Genomic DNA, 20,831 nt, shown 5'->3' with positions numbered 1-20,831 from the left:
TAACGCGAAGGCGTAACGCTTGACCGGGCGTGAAAGAGGCGGGCTTGTGGGAGGCATGTAGACAGGAGAGGAGCAGAGCGCTGGGCACACGATGATCAATAACTCTGAAGCCGGGTTGCGGAGAGTTTCCAACACTTAATATTCCCCCCTGTTTTTGCCGAGAGCAGGAAGGGTACCTGACAGGCAGCTAATGCACCTCGCCCCTCATATCAATTCTCTTTGTAGTCCGCACGCCGGCGTGCGCGTGTGTCTGTGTTGCAACAGCGGGACACAAAATCGATATCAAAGAGTTTTGCCCGTCGTAATCGCAGCTTGCGGCCGCTGTGCAGCTGCTGTTGCCGTTCGCGTGTGCCCTGTTACGAGGCGACCGAGCCAACTGTACCTGACTGAGCGCCGTTTGCTTGCGGGGCACCATATTGTGCTCGCCAGATGTTGGACCTCCATCAGCAATCAGCGGGGAATTAGAAATGAAAGGCATCATGATGCTCACCATTAATTACAGCATTACCCTTAATATAAACATGCTGTCTTGATGTCATATTTGCTGAAAAGTTTGAACGGTAATGCTTTTGTGGGAAGCATCTGGAGAGCATTTGCACCTTCACGGCCTGTAAATCGATGCAAGATTAAGTTAAATTCAACCAAATCATGAGGCAAGAGGTGACACCCGCTGGGGAGAAACAGTTGCCGAAACACCGCTGGGGTGATGAGAAGGACGCTCGCGATGCGTCCAATCGGGGCCGGCGATCAGGACGACGCGGCTGACGCAGCACCCAGGCACCGAATCGCCGGAGCCCATCACGCATTCACACTGAATTAATTGCCTCATCTGAGCCTAAATGGATGAGCCATTTGCCAATGAAGGTCACTGTGGTTTCAACCGAGGGACCGACCAAATGGAGCTCATGAAGCCAGGCGATCTTTAACACAATCCGGGTACGTGAGCGATACGCTGAATTGTGAGGAGAGCCAGGCGCATGCTCAAGGTTCTCTGCAAGAGTCCTAATCCACCCTCAGGCAGTTATAAGATAGACCTGCCTTTCTACCTGCATGACAACGTCACCGGGTTTCCTAATATGTAATGAGTCAGTAATGTAATGAGCCACTAGGCTGGTAGTAGCCTAGTGGGTAACACACTCGCCTATGAACCAGAAGACCCAGGTTCAAATCCCATTTACTACCATCGTGTCCCTGAGCAAGACACTTAACCCTGAGTGTGTCCAGGGAGGGACTGTCCCTGTAACTACTGATTGTAAGTCACTCTGGATAAGGGCGTCTGATAAATGCTGTAAATGAGTCACAGTGACGCTTCTTATTTTTTTACAAACCTTAAGTAGGGGTTACAAAACACTTCTGTGTACAGTCATCCAGCCTACGGGAAAAGCGGCGTAAGTGCGGATACACTGCAGCAGTGCTGCTTTGTAGTGCCCTTTTGTGTGAACTCAGAGGACCCTCGGTGATGATGACACAAACTGTCGTGATATTTTGCCTTTTTGGGTTGTGATCGCGGATCTTTATATAGGGCCGATCTCTAGAGATCACCTGACATTCTCGAGACCTCACCATAGCAAAAAGGAGGCCAGAAGACTGCTAAATAGGTGCAACTAAATGTTGTTGTGGTCACCATTGTTGTGAGTGTTTATATTCAGTGGGGTCAGATATCTGAAATCAGATGTTTGAAAAACTGAAAAAAGATATTTAGAATGGAATTGCTTAGCTGCCAGACGACCACTGCTATTTTGGCCAATATCTAGGTTACTTATGTAAAGTAAAGTATGACCCTAGTAGAAAGCATATATTACAATATATTACATATATTACAATATTCTTCTCTGGGGACAATTAGTAAATCTGGAATAACATTGAACATCAGGAAATGCACAAACACACATTTGTTGATGCAGCAGATGATTATTGCGAAATATGCTTCATTACTTTAAGCAGTCCAACTGTTATCAGCAGCAAATCATATTGTCATTACTATCAGTTGATTATTGCAAAAGGGAGCTTTTAATAATCTATGAAGCTTTTTAAGTGACAGTCTTGCCTTAGTGGGCACAGCACTCAAAAATAATTGATTAACATGGATTTCCAAATAACAGTCATTTACAATATTAACAATGCCTGGCAAGTATTTTCAATAATTTTGACATTTTCTAAATTACCCTAAACTAAATGATAGAGTATTGTAAATGAAGCAATTTACAGGCCGTCTTTCAACTCAACACTTCAGTCAACTTGTTACGCTGATAATAGAATTTGTAATGTAACCATTGAAGGATTATTAGAAGCTGTCTGTTATTTTCAGAATTCCTCACCAGCACAAAATGATTTGTTCATGTGCACAGTAATTTCCAGACTCAGACTTAAAAATAAATAAAATCCTTCAATGAAAACGTTATTTCTGATTACTAATGGAAAACGTAATACTGCGTGTGTGTCATATACAGAGAATCGAGATGGCTTGGGGAAAAATTTAAGAGTGTGCACAAACCAGATGGTCTTGTGAGGCAAAGGAGATTAAAACTTTAAAATGTGGTGAGGGCTTCCCATGCTCGGCTACCCTAGGCTGGCAATTGAGACTTCAGGCATGGGATTTCACAGAGAAAATGGCCCTCTGTAAAAGCACAAAAATGTACAAGGAAATGTAATTGGAATTCAATGGGGAGCATGGGCTCAATAACGAAGGCAAGTGTCAAAAGTTCAGTTCCTTAAAAAGTTCAATGTCAGGGTGGTCAGCTGCAGACGTCTGCAGTAATGTCTCAGATCTATTCACAGCTAAAGGCTGTTTCTTCTGAAAAATGTGAAATCATAATTTTTTTATTTGCTTAATTTGCATTCGCTCTATGTCTTCTGTCTATGTGACATTTTTATCAAAATTGACAATATAAAATGCTTTTTAATATAATTAATTAAAAGTACATGTTTTGTGTGTGTGTTCTAGTCTTTTTACCATACAAGCCAAAACAGTATTTCTCTTCCCATGATTACCTCACACCATTATGGTAATATGTTTGTTAATGGCACAGTCTATCGAATGTACCAATTACTTGACTAAGTGCAATTATCAACCAAGAATGAAGTGATAGGTGCATCAGCTGCATTAATCTTGCAATGCTTAAGCATAATGCTTCATTTGAAATATATTTAAAGATTGTTTCTGTTCTCCTTGGAGATCATCAGAAAATAAAAGTGGTCCAAAATCCTAGTGAAGACATACTGACTTTATCAATAGATAAATATTACTTTAGCCAGAATAAACTGATGGGACCACAATAGTGAAGTGAAGTGATTGTCACTAGTGATACGCAGCAGCACAGAACACGGTGCACAATAGTGACATACATGGCTTCATACATGTGCATAACGTACATTTGCTAAGATAAGTGAATAAAAGAGTAGGAATTTACTGAAACTGTCCTTTATTTGGCATAACTACTGCTGCCTAGAATATAACCCTATAAAATATGATGATAGATGGTGTTGTCAATATTCTTTCTCACTTTTCCCTATAAATCTATCCAAGTTCATTTTTAGCAGATATTATGTATGAATGTCTAACAGGTTTAGATGTGTGATCTAGGGTACTGTTAATTACAGAGAAAGTATAAAATCACTTGTTGGATCACATCCGTCTTCTCTGCTTACATGATCAGGAACTACTGTAGAAGAATATTTACTCATTCCCTCACTCACTCACTCACTTTTACACATTTAATTACTCCATTTCAGGGTCATGGCTTCCAGAGCTTAAAGAATATTATGTTTAGAAAATATCAAAATACCATTGTTTACTGTTCACTCCATGGCTTGACATGGTTTACTGTGTCACAGAGCGTGGTTTTTGAAAATATATGCATACTATATAATAAAATATTCATTTAACAAATCCTTCCTGAGAAAGTCTTCCATGATGAAATAATTCCTTGTCTAATCCACTTGTTCCTAAGCAACATCATGTGACATTGTAATTATAAACATAATAAGGCAGAATGATGTTTAAAAAGATGAGTCAGAGTGACATTATCATGAGATGTTGTCACTCTCAGGATTCCTCTCAGCCAATCAAAATGCCAGCTATACAATAATGATGTGCCATAATGAAAGAGTAATGTATAGTAGGGACTTAAATTGGAGGTGGAATTGAGACATTTTTAGACATTTTAGACTAGTCAGTCCATCCCATTCCACCCCATCAGTCTGAGATACTGTCAGTCTGACTTCTCTGCCATCATATGTGAATGTCATACATTCCCTGTATTATCTGCACAGAGATCTACGTAAAGCTAAAATAAACACAACATCAGCATTTAGTCACACTGCTTGTGGCATCACTGGTGAATGTGAAAAGAGATCATATTAAGGGAGATACTTCAACCTCTTCTTACTCATTCCAAAACGACAGGAGCCAGATTGTGAAATATCCTTGAAAGTCTTTTGCTTCAGTAGTAGCACTAGGAACTGAGCAAAAATTCCCTCCAGCTTTTTCCCCGGATATTTCTTCCCGTCTACTGTTTGAGATATCTGCCAAGAAGCATGGAAACGTGGGTAAGGAGGTGAAATGGGCCATTATCCTTAGTTGAGCTTCTCCTGCAAGTATACGTTCCTCTGGACCCGAACTCGCTTTTGTGTGAGAGGATCACCAAAATGATCTCAGCAGGTCTTTTTGTGGCAGGACTAAAGTGCAGTGGAAATGTTTTTTTTTTTGTATTAAGTACATTTTCATGTCAAAGAGGGACTTTGCAGTTCATCTGATCACTCTTCATAACATTATGGAGTATGTGCAAATTGCCAAAATAAAAATGGAAGCAGCAAACTTGGCGAAAAACAGTATTTTTGCCATTCTCAGAACATTTGGCCACGACTGTACATCAGTCAACAAATTGATTTCCCTCCCATGCTTGTATACTGGGAGAAGGACACTAGCTCAGCTCCAGTACAGAAAGTACACAATTATACATGAGAGCTGGCCAAACTAGCACAGAATTAGAAGGTTAGCTGTATTATGTGGTATTATGATATCTCTACGAGTGAAACCCCTTATTTTCAAGGTAGCGCCATCTCAACAGACAACAAAATGTCCGTCCCTGTTGCAATAGTTAAAAGATGTGGCGGAAAAAGCATGTATTTAAGAAGAGACGGTGTAAAAACGTGAATGCTTGTAGCTACTGAAATTCAGTTTAAACATCCCCGAGTAAACCAGAAACCAACACTCTCTCTCCCATCAACAGCGGATCCTCTCACATTCAAATACTCTGCTTATTTTAAACGGTAGGTTTTCACCAACATTTGCATAATTGCGCTCAGGCTTTAATGAAACCTCAAGAGAATCTTTCAGCTCGTGAAACAAAATATTTTTTGTGGAGCTGCGTGCCGCGCGTATGCACAGAACACAGCCACAAATGTCAAGGAGCAGTCAACAGTTAATTAATACTAATATAAATGGCCAGTTAATTACGCTTCTTTGTCCCGCCAAAAAAATTCAATATAAAGCAAGCGAAGCGCGGAAAATAATAAACAGTCGAACAGTTTTAGGGTGCATGAAAATTGTTGACTCCACATCAACAGCTGATGCCGCCCCCTCTTGACTCTCATTTGGCACAAAGATTTGTATTCTACTAATGTCCCCTAATAACTAACAAGGGCTTCATTAAGTCCTCCATGATTAAAAGAGCTGTCTCCGGAGAGCCTCCGCCGTGCATGTCCAATTTAATAATTCACGATTTACCTGCCGTGGCTGTGAGTTAGCGGGCAACGTTTATTTTATGGTAACGCCGGAGCCCCCTCTCGTCTAGCAGAGCGCCACCAGGGGACATCTGCGAAACCTGCCCGTGTCATGACTAGACTTATTCGCTCCACATGCAACATTAATTTTTAATCCTTTTCTTTCTTTTTTTTTTTTCATCTGCGATGGAGCGGCGGGGTGCCGCTCACTCTGTGTTTGTAACACGTCCCCCCCGCCTCCCGCTCCTCTCCCTGTCAGATAATAGCGGAAAGAGGTGGCAGAGGATGGGGGCGTGGAGGAGGAGGAGGAGGCGGCGGAGGGAGGTGTGCACCGACTGCACAAGCCACAGGAGAGTCTGCACCTCCAAGGGAAGCTCTGGTACCCGGTAGAGAAGGGGGGGGGGTTAGGTTTGAACACCTGTCAGAGGACTGACATGGCATCTTCAGTTCTGCCTGAGATGAATCGCCCCCGTGTGACACCCTGGTCCCTCCCTACGCCTCACCACATCAAAGGCGGGGGGTTCATGGGTGGGTAACACTGTCGCCACCTCGTGCACCAGGACCAGTTTTCGCTAATTTATCGAGCCCCGCGCTCCTTCTGCTCAGCGCTGTCTCGCCAAATCCATTTTCTGCCTTAAGTTCAATTATATGCAAATAAGGGCGAGGATCTAATTTGGTTTGATGCCACTGTTTTTCCGATTTTACATTTTTCTCGGATAGACTGAGTCTGCTGGGAATTGTGGTTTTCCTCTGCCATTATTTAATTGTCATTCTTTCTCAAGCAAAGACAGGGTGAAAAAATAACACCGTAGGTCACTATTTTCAAACCGGTGCTAAATGCACCACGAGACCTAGGTTCTCATAAAATGCATTGCATTACGACATGCAACCCTGTTAAAAATGTTTTTTTTATCTCTTGCAGCCATGGTCTTGGGAGAATTAAGGCAGAATCTGCTATCTAGTGAAATCTTATCATGATCATCAACTATTTAGCTTACTGGAGGCTGACCTGATTTTGCCTCTCCTGAGCTGGCAGGATTTGTATATGAAAAAACATAGAGCTCTGCTCTCAGGTTAAACATATCAGATGGGTGCTGGGTGCGGGATGCCTCTAAGAAGAGCTGACAAGTAAGAAATTCGCAACATATATATAAAGTTTGTTATCTCACCATTGCTCCCAGTTGGATATTAAATGGATTCTTGAAATAGGGTAATTTTTAAGAGAAATGCAGTCCAACACACCCTGAATGTGCAGCTCAGTGACGTCAGTGAAGTCAGCCCTAAAAATGAACTAAATCACATTTTGGGTGCAATGGACGCCTTGGAATACCATATTGACCTGAACAGAAGATGGCACTGTCTTTTCAAGGCTGCTGTTTTATACAGGTCTTACATTTTTGAAGACAATTATGTGGTAGGGTTGTTGTTTTTAACATAATTAATTAAAGCAATGTCATTTCTCCTTTAGATTGTCTTATATGAATCAGTTTTTTTAATGAAATGTTCATTTGATTTGCAGTTCTCAGCCACCATCCTCAGGTGATGCGTTTTTAATTATCACGAGAGAGATGCTGAGGAGGTGAAACGGAGGCGATCATCTGGCGATTATATTTTAAACCTGCACGTTTCCTTTCCCGCTTAGTCTAGCACTTGTGGCCATTCTTTTAACAACATTGCAAGACCTCGCGGGGTCATGGCTGTATTGAAATGATGCGGTAAAAACAGTGACTGTGTGACTGTTATATAAATGCACCACACAGACACATATAGACTCTATATACCCTGCAGTGTAAAACAGTGTAAAACAAATTTTTGCAAATTAAAGTTTGTAATTAATTAACATTAACATTATTCTTTTAATGTGTGAATGCAGGACGGAGTTAGGGTTGGTGGGGCAGGTGTCCTGTCTTTTCTTGGACACGGGTGGGGGGGTGGGGGGCTTCAGGGAAACCACTGCTCTAGATCATCATTTACGATCTGAGACACATTTGTCCATATTCGGCTCATTCGTGTACATAATGGATGAAGCATCTTCAGTATACACAGCAAAATCTAGTGAGAAACAGGCCAACATTTTCTTGTCCGACCAACAGTCTTCTCGGTCTTCCTAAACTGGTACATATTTTATCTTTAATGTCGACTGGCTTTGAGGAATATCGTTTCAAACTGTTATATGCATGGAGAGCAGCTGATAGTGTCAAGGCACAATCTGCTATCGACTGAAATCTCATCAATGGATTTTGCTTCTCCTGAACTAGCAGCATTTGTACCTCACGGATTCTACAAAAAGAAACCCGTGTGCTGTAGCTTTCAGGATGAACGTGCGTAAGAGATTGCTTATTGAACTTTTATTAAATGTAATTAAATGTTTGAGTTGAGTTGAGTCGAGTCGAATGTATGTTCTATAAAGAATGACCTCAAACGATCCATAAAGCAGACCCTGCCAGATTAAAGATGCCTTGTGTGTAGATGGTTTCTCTGATGGTTCTTTCCTAATCTTCGCTCGGGGAGTTTTTCTTTGCCTCTGTCGATTTTGGATTCCTCACTATTGTCTCTGGGCACTAAACTGGTATCGTATTCCTCTTAGGCGCTTCATAAATAACGTTGGTATGAACAGGCAAGCATGCAGTCTGCAGAGCCTTTAAAGTAATATCCATTACATTTTGCAAATTATAAGCACAAAACATCATTAGATGTGCTTTTTTTCCTGATTGGCTTAAATGTGTGTGCAGGATTTTAATGCAATTTCAATGAAAGACAACGATAACAACTGAAACCGTCGGTTTATTAATTGGGGATATTAATTTTTTAAAGAATAGTGGCCATCAGAGACCCATTGTCCTTTTCTGGTGATCAATTCAGCTGTACTTATGAGGGCGAACACAAGGCCCACAGAGGAATAATTAAAGAAATGCCAAATGGTAGCCGCATTTGAGACAGAAATGAGCCTCGGCAGTGGGGTCTTCCTCCCTGATGATGAACTCAGATGAACTTTTATGTGAGCCGGAGGCATGCAGTAATTTCCCCCTATAAGATAAATTGCTGGCCTAAGACAATCGCAGAGGCAATTAATGTAACATTCTAGATGCTGAATGAGAGCGGGTTTTATTCGACGCCACAGGAGCACGGCGCTCCGAGATAAATCAAAGATAAAGAGCCACGGAAAATTGGCACTACACTCGCCGTGGGAATCCAGACGGGGCCGGGGAAAAAGGTCTGCCCGGAACAGAATTAGTTGGAATACTTCTGAATTTCATTCAGTCATTCGGAGCATGAGGCGGCGCAGAACAATACTTTGAGCAGAAAAAGGGTTTCTGTGGGGAAAATCGAGCCGGCGGCATGGGTGCAGTTCAACAATGTGCCTTTTAGCACTAAAAAGCAAAAGGACACGTCTGCGAGTAAATCTGAGCATTGCGGTGCCATATAAAACAGAAGTCGAAATGTTCAGTAGCCCCTGAGCATGGTCTAAACATGTTTGGTGTATTTTGTGTTTTTCATTTGTCGACATGAAGGAACATAAAACGCCTCAGACGTTCTGCGTTCTGCATCACAACAAAGCAACGTAATCGTTACTTTTATTTACGAGTTTAGAGAGAAAGGGCTCCCAGTTTATCACGAAGCAGCCATTATAGCTACATTACCGGAATTTTCTAGCACAAAATTACATTACAAGTTTTTTCCACAAAACAGTTGAATAGTTGTCTGATTTTTAGGATATGGACACGATGCACCCAAAAGTGTTACCAGGTCTGTAGAGGCACTGAGTCAACGATTATTTAAACACTGCGACGGGCTGTTGGCATAATGAACAGTGTGTTGCACAAAAATGGGACTTCAAATTGCAGCCTTGGCTGAGCAATATTACATGATGTTCAACTATAATCATTACCTAACCAAAGATACATTAGACAACCAGCAAATTACAGTATAAATTGTGTGCTATTTACTTTAATGAATACCAGCGTATAATCTATACAGGAAGAGTCAATATGTGACCCAATGATTTGTAATCCAGGACCAAATGACACAAAGAAAATGGGTCAAATGATGTAAGAGAAGAGAGAACAGTGGGCTTATTGTCAATTCGTCCATAGTCAGTGTCCAAGTCTCCTGAGGGTGGTGCATCATGGGTCTTCTACAACCCTTATTTAAAGGCCCATTAGTGCCTCAAAGCTTTATATTCAAATGTACTTGGACATATGTGTATGAATGTGAGAATCTGTGTGTTTGTGTGTTAGAGACATTTACATTTACATTTACAGCATTTATCAGACGCCCTTAACCAGAGCGACTTACAATCAGTATTTACAGGGACAGTCTTCCTGGAGCAACTAAGGTTAAGTGTCTTGCTCAGGGACACAATGGCAGTAAGTGGGATTTGATCCCAGGTCTTCTGGTTCACAGGCAAGTGTCTTACCCACTAGGCTACTACCACCCGTCAGAGACATACATGCACAAAGACAAAATAACGCAACAATAATCCAGTACACACTCACAGGCCTACAGAATATCCAACCTAATAATATACTGTGAGGGCAGAAATGCGTCTTTCAGCAGTATTTTTCAACATCTCAACATTGAGAAAGATCAATTCGACATTGGCCATGTTTAAAAGGGCGAGGGCAGGGGAAATAGAGAGAAAAACAAAGGAAAAAGAAACCATAAAGAGAAACGACAAAGACCAGGCAAAATTCCATGCATGGATGTCACTTCCTTTGTTGGGGAGCGATGACATCTTGAATCGATTTGGGAACTTGGAGTATTCTGGCTAAATAGTTTCCTCTATCATCTGGTGTTTGTCAGACTTTTATGCATGTTGAAGATGTCCGTCAGGTGCTAATTTTTCCAAGCTCTGTACTGTGCGGCTCAGAGGAATACATCAATGCTGCAAAAGCTTATCTCAGCTTAGTAAAACCAATAGAATTTCTGCATTTGAATATGAAACTAAAAGGAGGGTGGTTCCGATTGAGGGGGAGCGTGCCGGCCTGGAAGGGGAATAAAGTGTGTCAGAGTCAGCATTACTCGACTGGAGAGCGGTGCAGGTGGCTGATAAGAGGAAGGCAGAAAGGACAAGGCCAGAGGCACACAGCCTGCTTTTTTCCAAAGCTCTGACCCATATGACTGCGGTAGACTAACGCTTTTGGGGCTATGTGCAACGCAGCACGTACCACCAGATTCAAAGTCAAGGTAACATCTCGGGCCCACTTGTTATTCAGTGTGTCTTCTTGCCAGGCAAATCAGAGCAGGGACTGGACTCACCTAACCCCCCCCATTCAAATGTTCACTATAGAAACCAGCGTTGAACTTCGCTTTGCACAGACACATGACATACATGTTGAAGAGTATGCTGAATAAATCAACACTTCTGCTTTAAAATTTAAAAAGTATATATGTCCGTGCCTGCCCAAACAAAATATGATCAAATAATACTGATAATAGAGCATACTGACATGAAGGACATTACTTGTTATGATAATATATAATATACCTGGGTATACATTTAAAAATAAATTATCAAATGCAGTTATCAAATGAATCTGTAATTTATTTAGACATATTTAACTGTCACGATGGCTGGACATGGCGAGGAAGAAGTACACGAGACAGGGGAAACATCACAAAACAGTGACCCGATAGCAAACAGACACGAACAGGATAGCTTTATACACTCATACACAGGTTATAACAATCAGGAAACATTACATAGGACGTAAATAAAACTCCGGGCCGAAGTAACCCCTACAAGACCGGATCATGACATTAACTTTAAAGTGAAGTGATTTTCATTGTGATGCACAGCACACGGTGACACAACGAAATGTGTCCTCTGCTTTTAACCATCACCCTTGGTGAGCAGTGAGCAGCCATGACAGGCGACCGGGGAGCAGTGTGTGGGGACGGTACTTTGCTCAGTGGCACCTCAGTGGCACCTTGGCGGCAACCTTTTGATTACGGTGCCACTTCCTTACACTAGACCACCACTGCCACTTAACACTCCCCCAGCATTTTACTATATTATAGGTTGCACACTAACCGGCCAGCCCAGTTGTATATGTCACTGGAAATGCAAATATAAAATCAGATTAAATAGAAGATTAGGGTTAGGGATGAGATTTCACACTGTCAGTCATTTCAACAAAATGGAAATTTACATTGGAGTGCTGTAACTCACTGATGGCCACTGAAATGAAATAGCTGGAATTATTGATGGGGCAGTTTCTTGGCATTGAGGGCCTGTTTAGCCCATTCACTTCACACGCTGACACAGCGGAGGCTGCTCTGCGGCTTAAATGGGAGGGGATGATGGGACTGTATTGGAAAATTCCTCGGCTCTTGCTTCCAGGCATTCAGCTCTTAATGAGCAATGAGGCAGCCCAGATCTGATGTGGATCAATATTCTGCAAGGCGCTGGCAAGCCCTGGTTCACGTCATGAATTAATTACAGCGCGAGGATTTTCACAGCCTCTGACAGGCCTCCCGGAGCCATTACCGTCACACGGCGAATATCATCGACCAAATTTTCCCTTCTCAGTGAATGCAAAGATCCACCTGCAAAATGTGTAAACATTGTCCGTCAGATCTTCTGTTCAGCCCCCAATCTTGACCCTGCACCTCCACCAAAAGGAAGGTTTGAGTGACCAGGCATTGGGTCACAGATTAAAGACTTCTTATCTTCGCTGATGCGTTCCAGAAAGAACAATTTTTAAGAGATATGGTAATGATCAGGATAGCCCATTGAGACATTTACATTTACAGCATTTATCAGACGCCCTTATCCAGAGCAACTTACAATCAGTAGTTACAGGGACAGTCCCCCCCTGGAGACACTCAGGGTTAAGTGTCTTGCTCAGGGACACAATGGTAGTAAGTGGGATTTGAACCTGGGTCTTCATGTGTTAAACACTAGGTTACTACCACCACTTTTTTCATTGAGATATACTGTATGTGATTTTGGCCTATATAAAATACCAGGTTTGAAAGGACTGCTTTCTTGTTTTTTTTTTTTTTTTTTAAGATATACTGTATATAATTTTTTTTAACCTTATATTTTGTTCAGGTCATCATAAAAAAGCAGACTTCTCAAGACGGATGCTGAGCTTCATGAATGGAATCCCAGTAGAGCTAACAGCAGGCCTTTTAAAAATCCTTCTCACACTGTCACAGGTTTAACTAAAGCAGTGTGTGTGTGTGTGTGTGTGTGTGTGTGGTTTGCATCAACTGTGCTCTGAGCAAGAGCAATTAACAATGAAAGGGAACTGTTTGAAAATTTGCGATAAAAGAAAAAGCTTATTTACAGTGTTCAGCTTTTTTCTGTGAATGGGAATGCTATTAACTACACACAAAATAGTGGAATAGTAATTCATAGACTCTTTGATGGCATTAACATACACTCAACACCATTAATATTCATATCCATCCCCACCCCTGTAGTTGTCTTAGATTTATGCATAGCTACATATTTCATATTATTTTTGTGCTGCATTAATATATTGTAATTTGAATATCCACCCTAAAATATCATTAGCTGACTTTTTCATGTAAAAAAAAAATTATTAAAATTTTTCACAGCGTTTGCTGATGCGTAAAACGCATCTCTGTTTTTGAGGGTGATGTTTCTCCGCAGCTCTGCAGCAGCCTGTCCTCTGTCCTGATGAGTCTATGTTATGTGTGTGTGTGTGTGTGTGTGTGTGTGTGTGTGAGTGAGTTTTCCTAACTCATCTCTCAGGTCCTGAAAGGTTAATTGTCCCTGGATCCCTGGAGCCTCTTATTGATTACGGGCGTCGGCGTGACGTTTTTTTTCGGCCAAGCCCCAGTGAAGCAGACGATGGAGAGCAATCTTCACCAATCCGCTCCTCACCCCCCGCGGAGCATGAGGGAATTGGCATGACCTCGGCAAGAACAACAGGTCTCCGTCTCTCTCTCTCTCTCTCTTTCCGTCACACACAAACAGTTTGTCCTGTTTAAGCTGCTATTGGTCAGCATTGCCGGGCTCTGCCCCCACCGCACTGAAGGACGCTCTTAACCTCGTCAGATCTTTTTTTTTTTTTTTTATGTGTCAGTCTGGACACACTGATGGCCTCTGACAGGTCTGTCACTGCGAATCACCCGTCTCTCAGTCCGAGCACGGCTGTCAGCATCCGCCGCACCGTCCATATCTCATTATACTCGGCCGTGTGTGCGGACGCAATCATGCCCCCGAAATGTCGCACTGTGGCAATGGCAAAGAAGACACAGGAGCAGATAAGCACTGCCATTTGCTATTTCCTCACCGCCCATCTCTTCAATTGAGTGCCAGCAACTACAAGCAATAAAAAAGGAATGATACACACAAAATACACGCAAAATACCCACAAATAAATCCTGCATTCACAAAGCAGCCTTGTTTGGAAGATTCAGATTCACAATTGCATAAAATGCACTACTAGATGGTACCAAATATGATAAATGAAAAAGGGGGTTTATGTGGTATTCTGGGTTGTGTTATATTCAGGCCAAGCCAGTGACTGACTCCTCCAACTCTTTGCTATGGGATCCTAAAGTTGATGCATACATACTATAAAGCAAGATACATATTGATGTTAAATCATAAAGTAATCCAAGTAGACATGCTTATTTTACAATGACACTGACTATTCGTGCAGCAAATACTGCAGGGGGACACTTGAGCTGGCATTGAAACCACATAAACCAGTTGGCTTCTCTTCTGGGCCTGCTATGCTTTCCACACTATTCACCAGTACGACTTTACAGGAAAATCAGAAAAGCAGATGATTGCAGCACAATTTATACAAAACTGGGCTTATAATTCCCACTGATCATTGCTTAACCAAAATGGTTATGAAAGCATGTTAGCACATAACTATCCAGCCATTGTCCACTTACGAGACCAGTGAAGTCCAACATGAATCAACCACCAACATCATTCATTCTGAAACCACATCACATTACAATGCTTTGCGCTGTGGCATCTTCCACCACCACTGCAGAGAAAAGCATCTAAATAGGTTTGAGCTCACCTAGCCAGTGCTCCCCAGTGATCTTCCCGAAGCCTTCGCGGTATGCCTGCCAGTCACGAAAGAAGTTGACTGATCCGTCTTCTCTGCGCTGAATAACCTGCCGGGAAGAAAGACAGTTTCAAGCAAACAACACAACATCCATAGCCATTCGTGGTGCGGTGCAGAGGCATTTAGCCAGCAGCACGTCCCTCTAATGATACCGCTCCTTCAGCAGGGTGTAAGCATGAATAAACATTTAGTGCTCCTAAATGAGTCTGTGCATGGCCAAAGAGAAGCAAAATCCATCTGTCACCCCACGATTTTCATAAAACAAAAAATCTCCCCCCACAATATCCTTTTGAACATCATTCGAAAAGAGCAGGAAAACAAGGACCGTCAATTCAGGACGCCAGGCACCCTGGAAGGCTGGCCTGAAGTCCCGGTGCCGTGTGAAGGTGATGCATGGGCAGAATTAAGAGTGAAAAACGGACACTAATTGACTGCTGATCCCCACCCCCACAGAAGATTAATCAGGCAGCCAGTGGATCAATGGCCACTGGAAATGCCAGCAGAGGCAAAAGGGCCCGTTATCATTGCAAATGAGAACCGCCACGGCTCCCTCCTCACGCGTTCCGGGCGCCGCTCGCCAAGAAGGCGATCCAGACACCCCCAGGGAGAAATCTCACACAACCTGCATTCTCCCGCCTCAGGCCCAGGAAGGGGAGGGGGGGTCTTTTAGCAAATGATAAGTGCCTCTTTCTTTCAGGGACGCTTTTCAAATGAGGGAAGACATTCAAACTCGTCAGTGTTCGTGAAGCTGTGCATGTTTGGAAAGCTAATTATTTTTTTTGCATCTCCTGGACGAAGCGAGGGCCTACTACATTCCCCAAGGCGTGCTACATATAGATATTCGTCACAGTAGCCAGACCTTTGCGGTGCACGATCTTGGAAAACACAGTGATTCACTCAATAAAACATGCCAACAGTCTGGGCAGGTGCTCTGGGCCACATTGAAAATGAATGAATGTAGCCCCGACTGAATAAATCCTCTTTCAAATCCCCCCTCCAACCCACAAAGCAACTAAAGAAAGTCTTAATTATTCACAACATCCCCTGTAAATACTCACCCAGTCACCTCTGGATGGCAAAAAGCACCCTAAATCTTTATTGTGCTAAGTGTACAAAAAGGTAATTAAAACAGGGGGAATTTGTGTTTTCTGATAAATATTTTATGAACTCCGCTATGAATATTCCCACCAGAGAGCTGCACAGCAGCTTCAATTTAAAACAAAAAATCATTTAGAGGGAAAGAAAGCAGTGAATTGTTGAGCGGAGAGACTGGTCAAGATTGATGGTCGCTGCTGTCCCACTTTAACATTGGGCCAGTTGTAATAACTTGTAATGACACTGACTCCTTATCCACCCATTGCTGGGCACACAGAGACACGCACGCACACAAAAAAAAAAAACATATATTTGATTATCACACTTCATCCAGGGAAATGTTTGGCTGCCTGCGATGAATCTGAATTTGGAGGCTCTCACCCCTGCAAATCCGCTGTATGAATTTGCTGAAGTCATTTCACCTCCTCGACAGCTGCACAACAGCCCAGCACAAGCCAATGGTCCTGAACAAAGCGTGTGGTGAGATTAAAATTGCACTCCTTAGGAAGAAGTATATGATGGAACTCTGCCGTTAGTTCTGGAGCCTATTGGTCGAATGGACATTTGCCTCATGTGCGCACTGAGCGCCTCTCTGCCTCTTTCTCTCATCCTGGACTCAGAATGGGAAGTAAATTACACTCTAGATAGACAGACAGATTCATCCCCAAGGGACATTCAGCAATTTGGCTTTGATTACAGCAGGTCGTCACCGCGGAACGGTTTCCCGAAAACGTATGCAATGTCGCAACATCTATTTCAGTCCTGCGCTTCATTAATTCCGCGCCAAGATTTTGTGTTAAGGATGGATGGGGGTGCTGAAATCAGGGTGTAAAGCCTTCTTCACTACATCCCAGACATTCTCAACTGGCTTTCTCGTGCCCACACTGCTGTTTAGTCACAATCATCTAGGTTCCTGTTGCGTAGTGTTCACATTGAAGCTACAGAATTCAGCCTTTCGCATGTTTCCAATAGATTGGCTCTTGCTACCTGTGACCCTCGCCTAGGCAAGTAGGTACAGAAAATTTTGTGGAATGTTTCTCACTGTTTAGGTTTTCCTTCCTGGCCTGGGCCTGTTATTGCATCAGCTTATATGGCACGACTGGCTGTTTACTCTCCAAGCGACCAATAACAAGTTGGCCTTATCTCCCGTCCACACAAAGACTTCAGAGGGCCTGGGATGCGCTGTCAACCGACTGCATTAGCCAGCGCTATTCAGTAGCTTAACTTTTTTTGGAGAAATGCACTGGAGTGAGAAACAACGCGAGCTTTTCGGACAGCTGTCGGCTTTCCATCGAGTTGAACTGGAATCCTGGCTCAGCTGCTCCCAACCTGGTCTTCAGATTGCTACAGAGACCATTCTGCGGTCGGCACAAACAAAAGAATTCGAAAGAAAAGGGAGTGGAATCTTGTTACACAAATTCCCCAGAAGATTCTGGAGCCAAGAGTGCCACAACAGACTGAGGATAACAATCTGCTGGGTTGGAAGACACGATTCCTCGCTGTGCCAACAAACGTGGCCTCCACCTGTCAATCTGACAGGGAACAGAGCTGGACCACAGCGAGGGCAGCAGGAGGAACTCGACAACAGTCCACTCTCCCTGAGGGCTGTCAATCAACCGAGAGGATGATCTTAGAAGACCATCCACCCTTGAGGCTCCCTCTGGAACTGGCAGGTCAGTCTAACGTCCACTGATCCAGCACTGTGAGGATGATGGAGAAGGGCATGCTCAGAGCCATGCAGCTGATGCTTCTCGGGTCGGACCTATGTTGGTCACAACCCTGGCATCGTCTCGCCACAAACGCACGTGACCTGAAGCCTGCAGTGAGATCAGAGCTCGCTGTTCTGCTCATGGCATCCATCACCGAAGCACTTTTGAGGGAGTGTTGGATTGCGATGGATTAATGAAGAACGACAAAATTACATACCGGGCCGATTTTGACTTGGCTTGCATTACAATTGTGTTCGGCCTGGTCAGATGTGCTGAGCTCTTGTTTCGCTTCCAATTTGCTGTTCAAATTGCTCTTCCCCTGACTTCCTCAGTGCTCAGGTGGAATTGCTCACCTCCATCATTGCCTGGTTTTAGTCATAACAACAAGGCTTTTTACTTGGTCAAAAAAAGACAGATGGGATTCACTGTCTCCTGAAAACAACAAAAAAACATTGATGGCACGGTGCAACTCTGACCCAAAGCAATTTGTCCTCACAAATGTCCTGTGAGGAGGACGATGGTGGGGCCTCCGTCATGCTGTCTTCTTTCTTTTTCAGAAATTACAAAGGCAAAAGAGCAGCAGTGTGGAGCAGACCACTGAATTTCCATATATCCCCTCAGCATGTTTCTCTTTCATACAGTCACCACCACTCAATCCCTTTTTATATTGTAGCCATTGAATCAACCTTGGAAGGCTGCTTGTAAAGTCATGTGACTAAAACTATGACAGCTACTATGAAGCTATGACAGCTCATGAAAGTACCTTGTTGGTGCTGAAATTATTTAATTTTATAGCAAGCTTTTTTTCACAGTATTCCATTTTTTTTTACTTAACACTATGCAATCACCTACAACATTCGCAATCTTCCATTTGCACTGATGTGAAGAAAATGTAATGGAGGAATTCTGTGTAACAAGCATTAATTCATAAAGTTTAAAACAATTTGACAGGACAAACTACAGCCTGTGAAGTGATTGTCTTTGTAAAACACTGCAGCACAGCACATGGTGACTCAGCGAAATGTGTCCCCTGCATTTAACCATCACCCTTGGTGAGCAGTGGGCAGCCATGACAGGCGCCTGGGGAGCAGTGTGTGGGGATGGTGCTTTTCTCAGTGGCACCTCAGTGGCACCTTGGGAGACCAGGATTCGAACTGGCAACCTTCTGATTACGGGGCCGCTTCCTTAAGCGCTAAGCCACCACTTCCCCAATATAAATCAAACCTGTGCCCTGTGGTAGGATCGAACTCACGACCTTCAGATATGAGACTGATGCGCTACCTACTGCACTAACAAGGCCTACTAAGAGGTTTAGTGACAGAAGATGCATTGTTCACTTCTTATTATATTAATAATAATATTAATTATTATTATAACGTTATATTAATATACAGAGCAACCCGAATATCAGTTAAAGGAATACAAAACACAAAACCATTTTCTAGACGAAAAGTAACATAATCCTAATGTATTAAATGAGCCCCATGCTCATTACTTGAACCATTGCAGAGTTACTCTAATGGAAGCCGCCTTAGAATACGACTTCCCCTGTAGAGGACCCTAATTCCTGTCCTGCTCCTAAGCATTCAGATGCTAAGTGAATTGGCTTAGGATTAAGTGTCCGTGCTGTTTAGGCGGTGTGAAGCACCTGCAAAGGGCTGCTCCTCTTACCTTTGCAAATTAAGTCCCTGTAATCCTTTCACAGCCGATAAAAAAAGTTAATGAGGCCTCGTAAACTGCTCATAGGCTTTTGCAGCTCCTAGACGCGGAATGGGAAGCAGGCCCCGGTAAAGGAATGGCTTTGATCCTCGGCTGTGATTGGCTGGGCAGGTGATAATCAAAGGGCGCAAATCTCGCTGGCTACAGCTTGTGTTGACTGCATCACGGTGGTTTAACAGCTCTGAGTCTCGACCCAATTAGTGAGCTTTGCCAAGAGCCATTATAGGCATCGTGTTCTGGCAGAGAAAACGTGATCAAACTGAACACAGTGGCTGCAGCCACTTCCAAGGGATGATTAAGAGCAAGGAAGAAGGGGAGAGAAAGACAAATACGTTTTAAAAAAAATGCCAAAGGACAGTCGGTCGATTTTCTTCTCAGTTGAAAACATTTTGGAAAAATTCAAAGCGTGGCATAGTACGTAGTATTTTAGCCCAAGGAGATATGAGACCAAGTACTATCAGATGCATACTAAGCAGTTCTCGTGTAATGGTGTTGAGTTTTCGCAGAAATGTTTAATCATACCCCTTGAAACAAGACTATAATAATACAAGCAATCATGAGAAAATAAAAGTGATCACTGTGAATTTTTCATTCAACCTTTCACCCTTGTCCAATTTGTCTTACATTTTGCATGACTCTTAAATAGTATAAACACACATTACTAGCCGGAGAACCTGCTGCCACTTCAAAGACTTTGCTTCCCATTGCCTCCAAAGCCATTTCACATCTAATCAACTTCCTCCTTAATCCGGCCCAGCTCCTACCGTTGCAACACTTTGAAGTGAAGGAGGGCATTGACGTGACGTCCAGCAAGTCACTTTTATCTGGCTTGATGCACAAACGAATTCCCTGCGACTTTTGGATAGTGTTTGCCCACAGCCTCTTTTGTGTGAGAACCCGCTTCTCGCAATCGCCACTGCACTTTACGCCAGTTCCTCTACAAATCCTGCCTCAAAAGAGGCTTCACTTCAGCCTGCACCAGGAGACATGAAGAGTACAAAATCCATTTACAGCAATATAATGTCTAAAGCCTCAGAAGGGCTAATTAATGAAGACTCTTCAGGCTTTTACTGATTATACAGATGATATTTGTGTCCAGTGAATTACTGGGTTCTGGCTGTTTCTAGGCACACAATAGAATTATGATGAATAATGGACCGTACACGAACAAAGAAAGAGAAACATGTTCTTCTCGGATTAATAATACATTAAAGCTCACCACCAGGTGTCCTCAGGCTTTTAAAATGATCAATCTGTTCAAATCCATTGCAACTCTTTGTAGATAATGATGTTAAAAGAGGGGGAAATATGTGTTTATAATGATGTTTGCTACTGAGAATTTTCTTTGGAAAACCATCAACCGTTAATTATATAAAAACATCCATTACATTCATCACACTGTAGATTTGAAAACTTTCTGCATATTTTATATTTCTACATTAAAAGTAAGACTATATATACTCGTGTTGTAAGTCGGTCTGGATAAGGGAGTCTGCCAAATGCCTTAAATGTAAAAGTA

The 20,831-nt window shown here is 42.7% G+C and overlaps 1 protein-coding gene across 1 annotated transcript in view; it reads right to left on the bottom strand.

The window, feature by feature from the left end:
* fibcd1a (fibrinogen C domain containing 1a) overlaps nt 1-20,831 on the bottom strand; it is a 60,384-nt gene that overhangs the window by 10,460 nt on the left and 29,093 nt on the right. Inside the window, exon 6 of the mRNA XM_028997158.1 lies at nt 14,742-14,838. Coding sequence (XP_028852991.1) covers nt 14,742-14,838 — 97 coding nt within the window. The remainder of the gene's footprint in view (nt 1-14,741; nt 14,839-20,831) is intronic.

Source organism: Denticeps clupeoides, chromosome 11 (genome assembly GCF_900700375.1).
Source record: "Denticeps clupeoides chromosome 11, fDenClu1.1, whole genome shotgun sequence".
Lineage (NCBI taxonomy): Eukaryota > Metazoa > Chordata > Actinopteri > Clupeiformes > Denticipitidae > Denticeps > Denticeps clupeoides.
The sequence above is the reverse complement of the archived record's forward strand: the minus strand, read 5'-3'. Positions and strand labels throughout refer to the sequence as shown.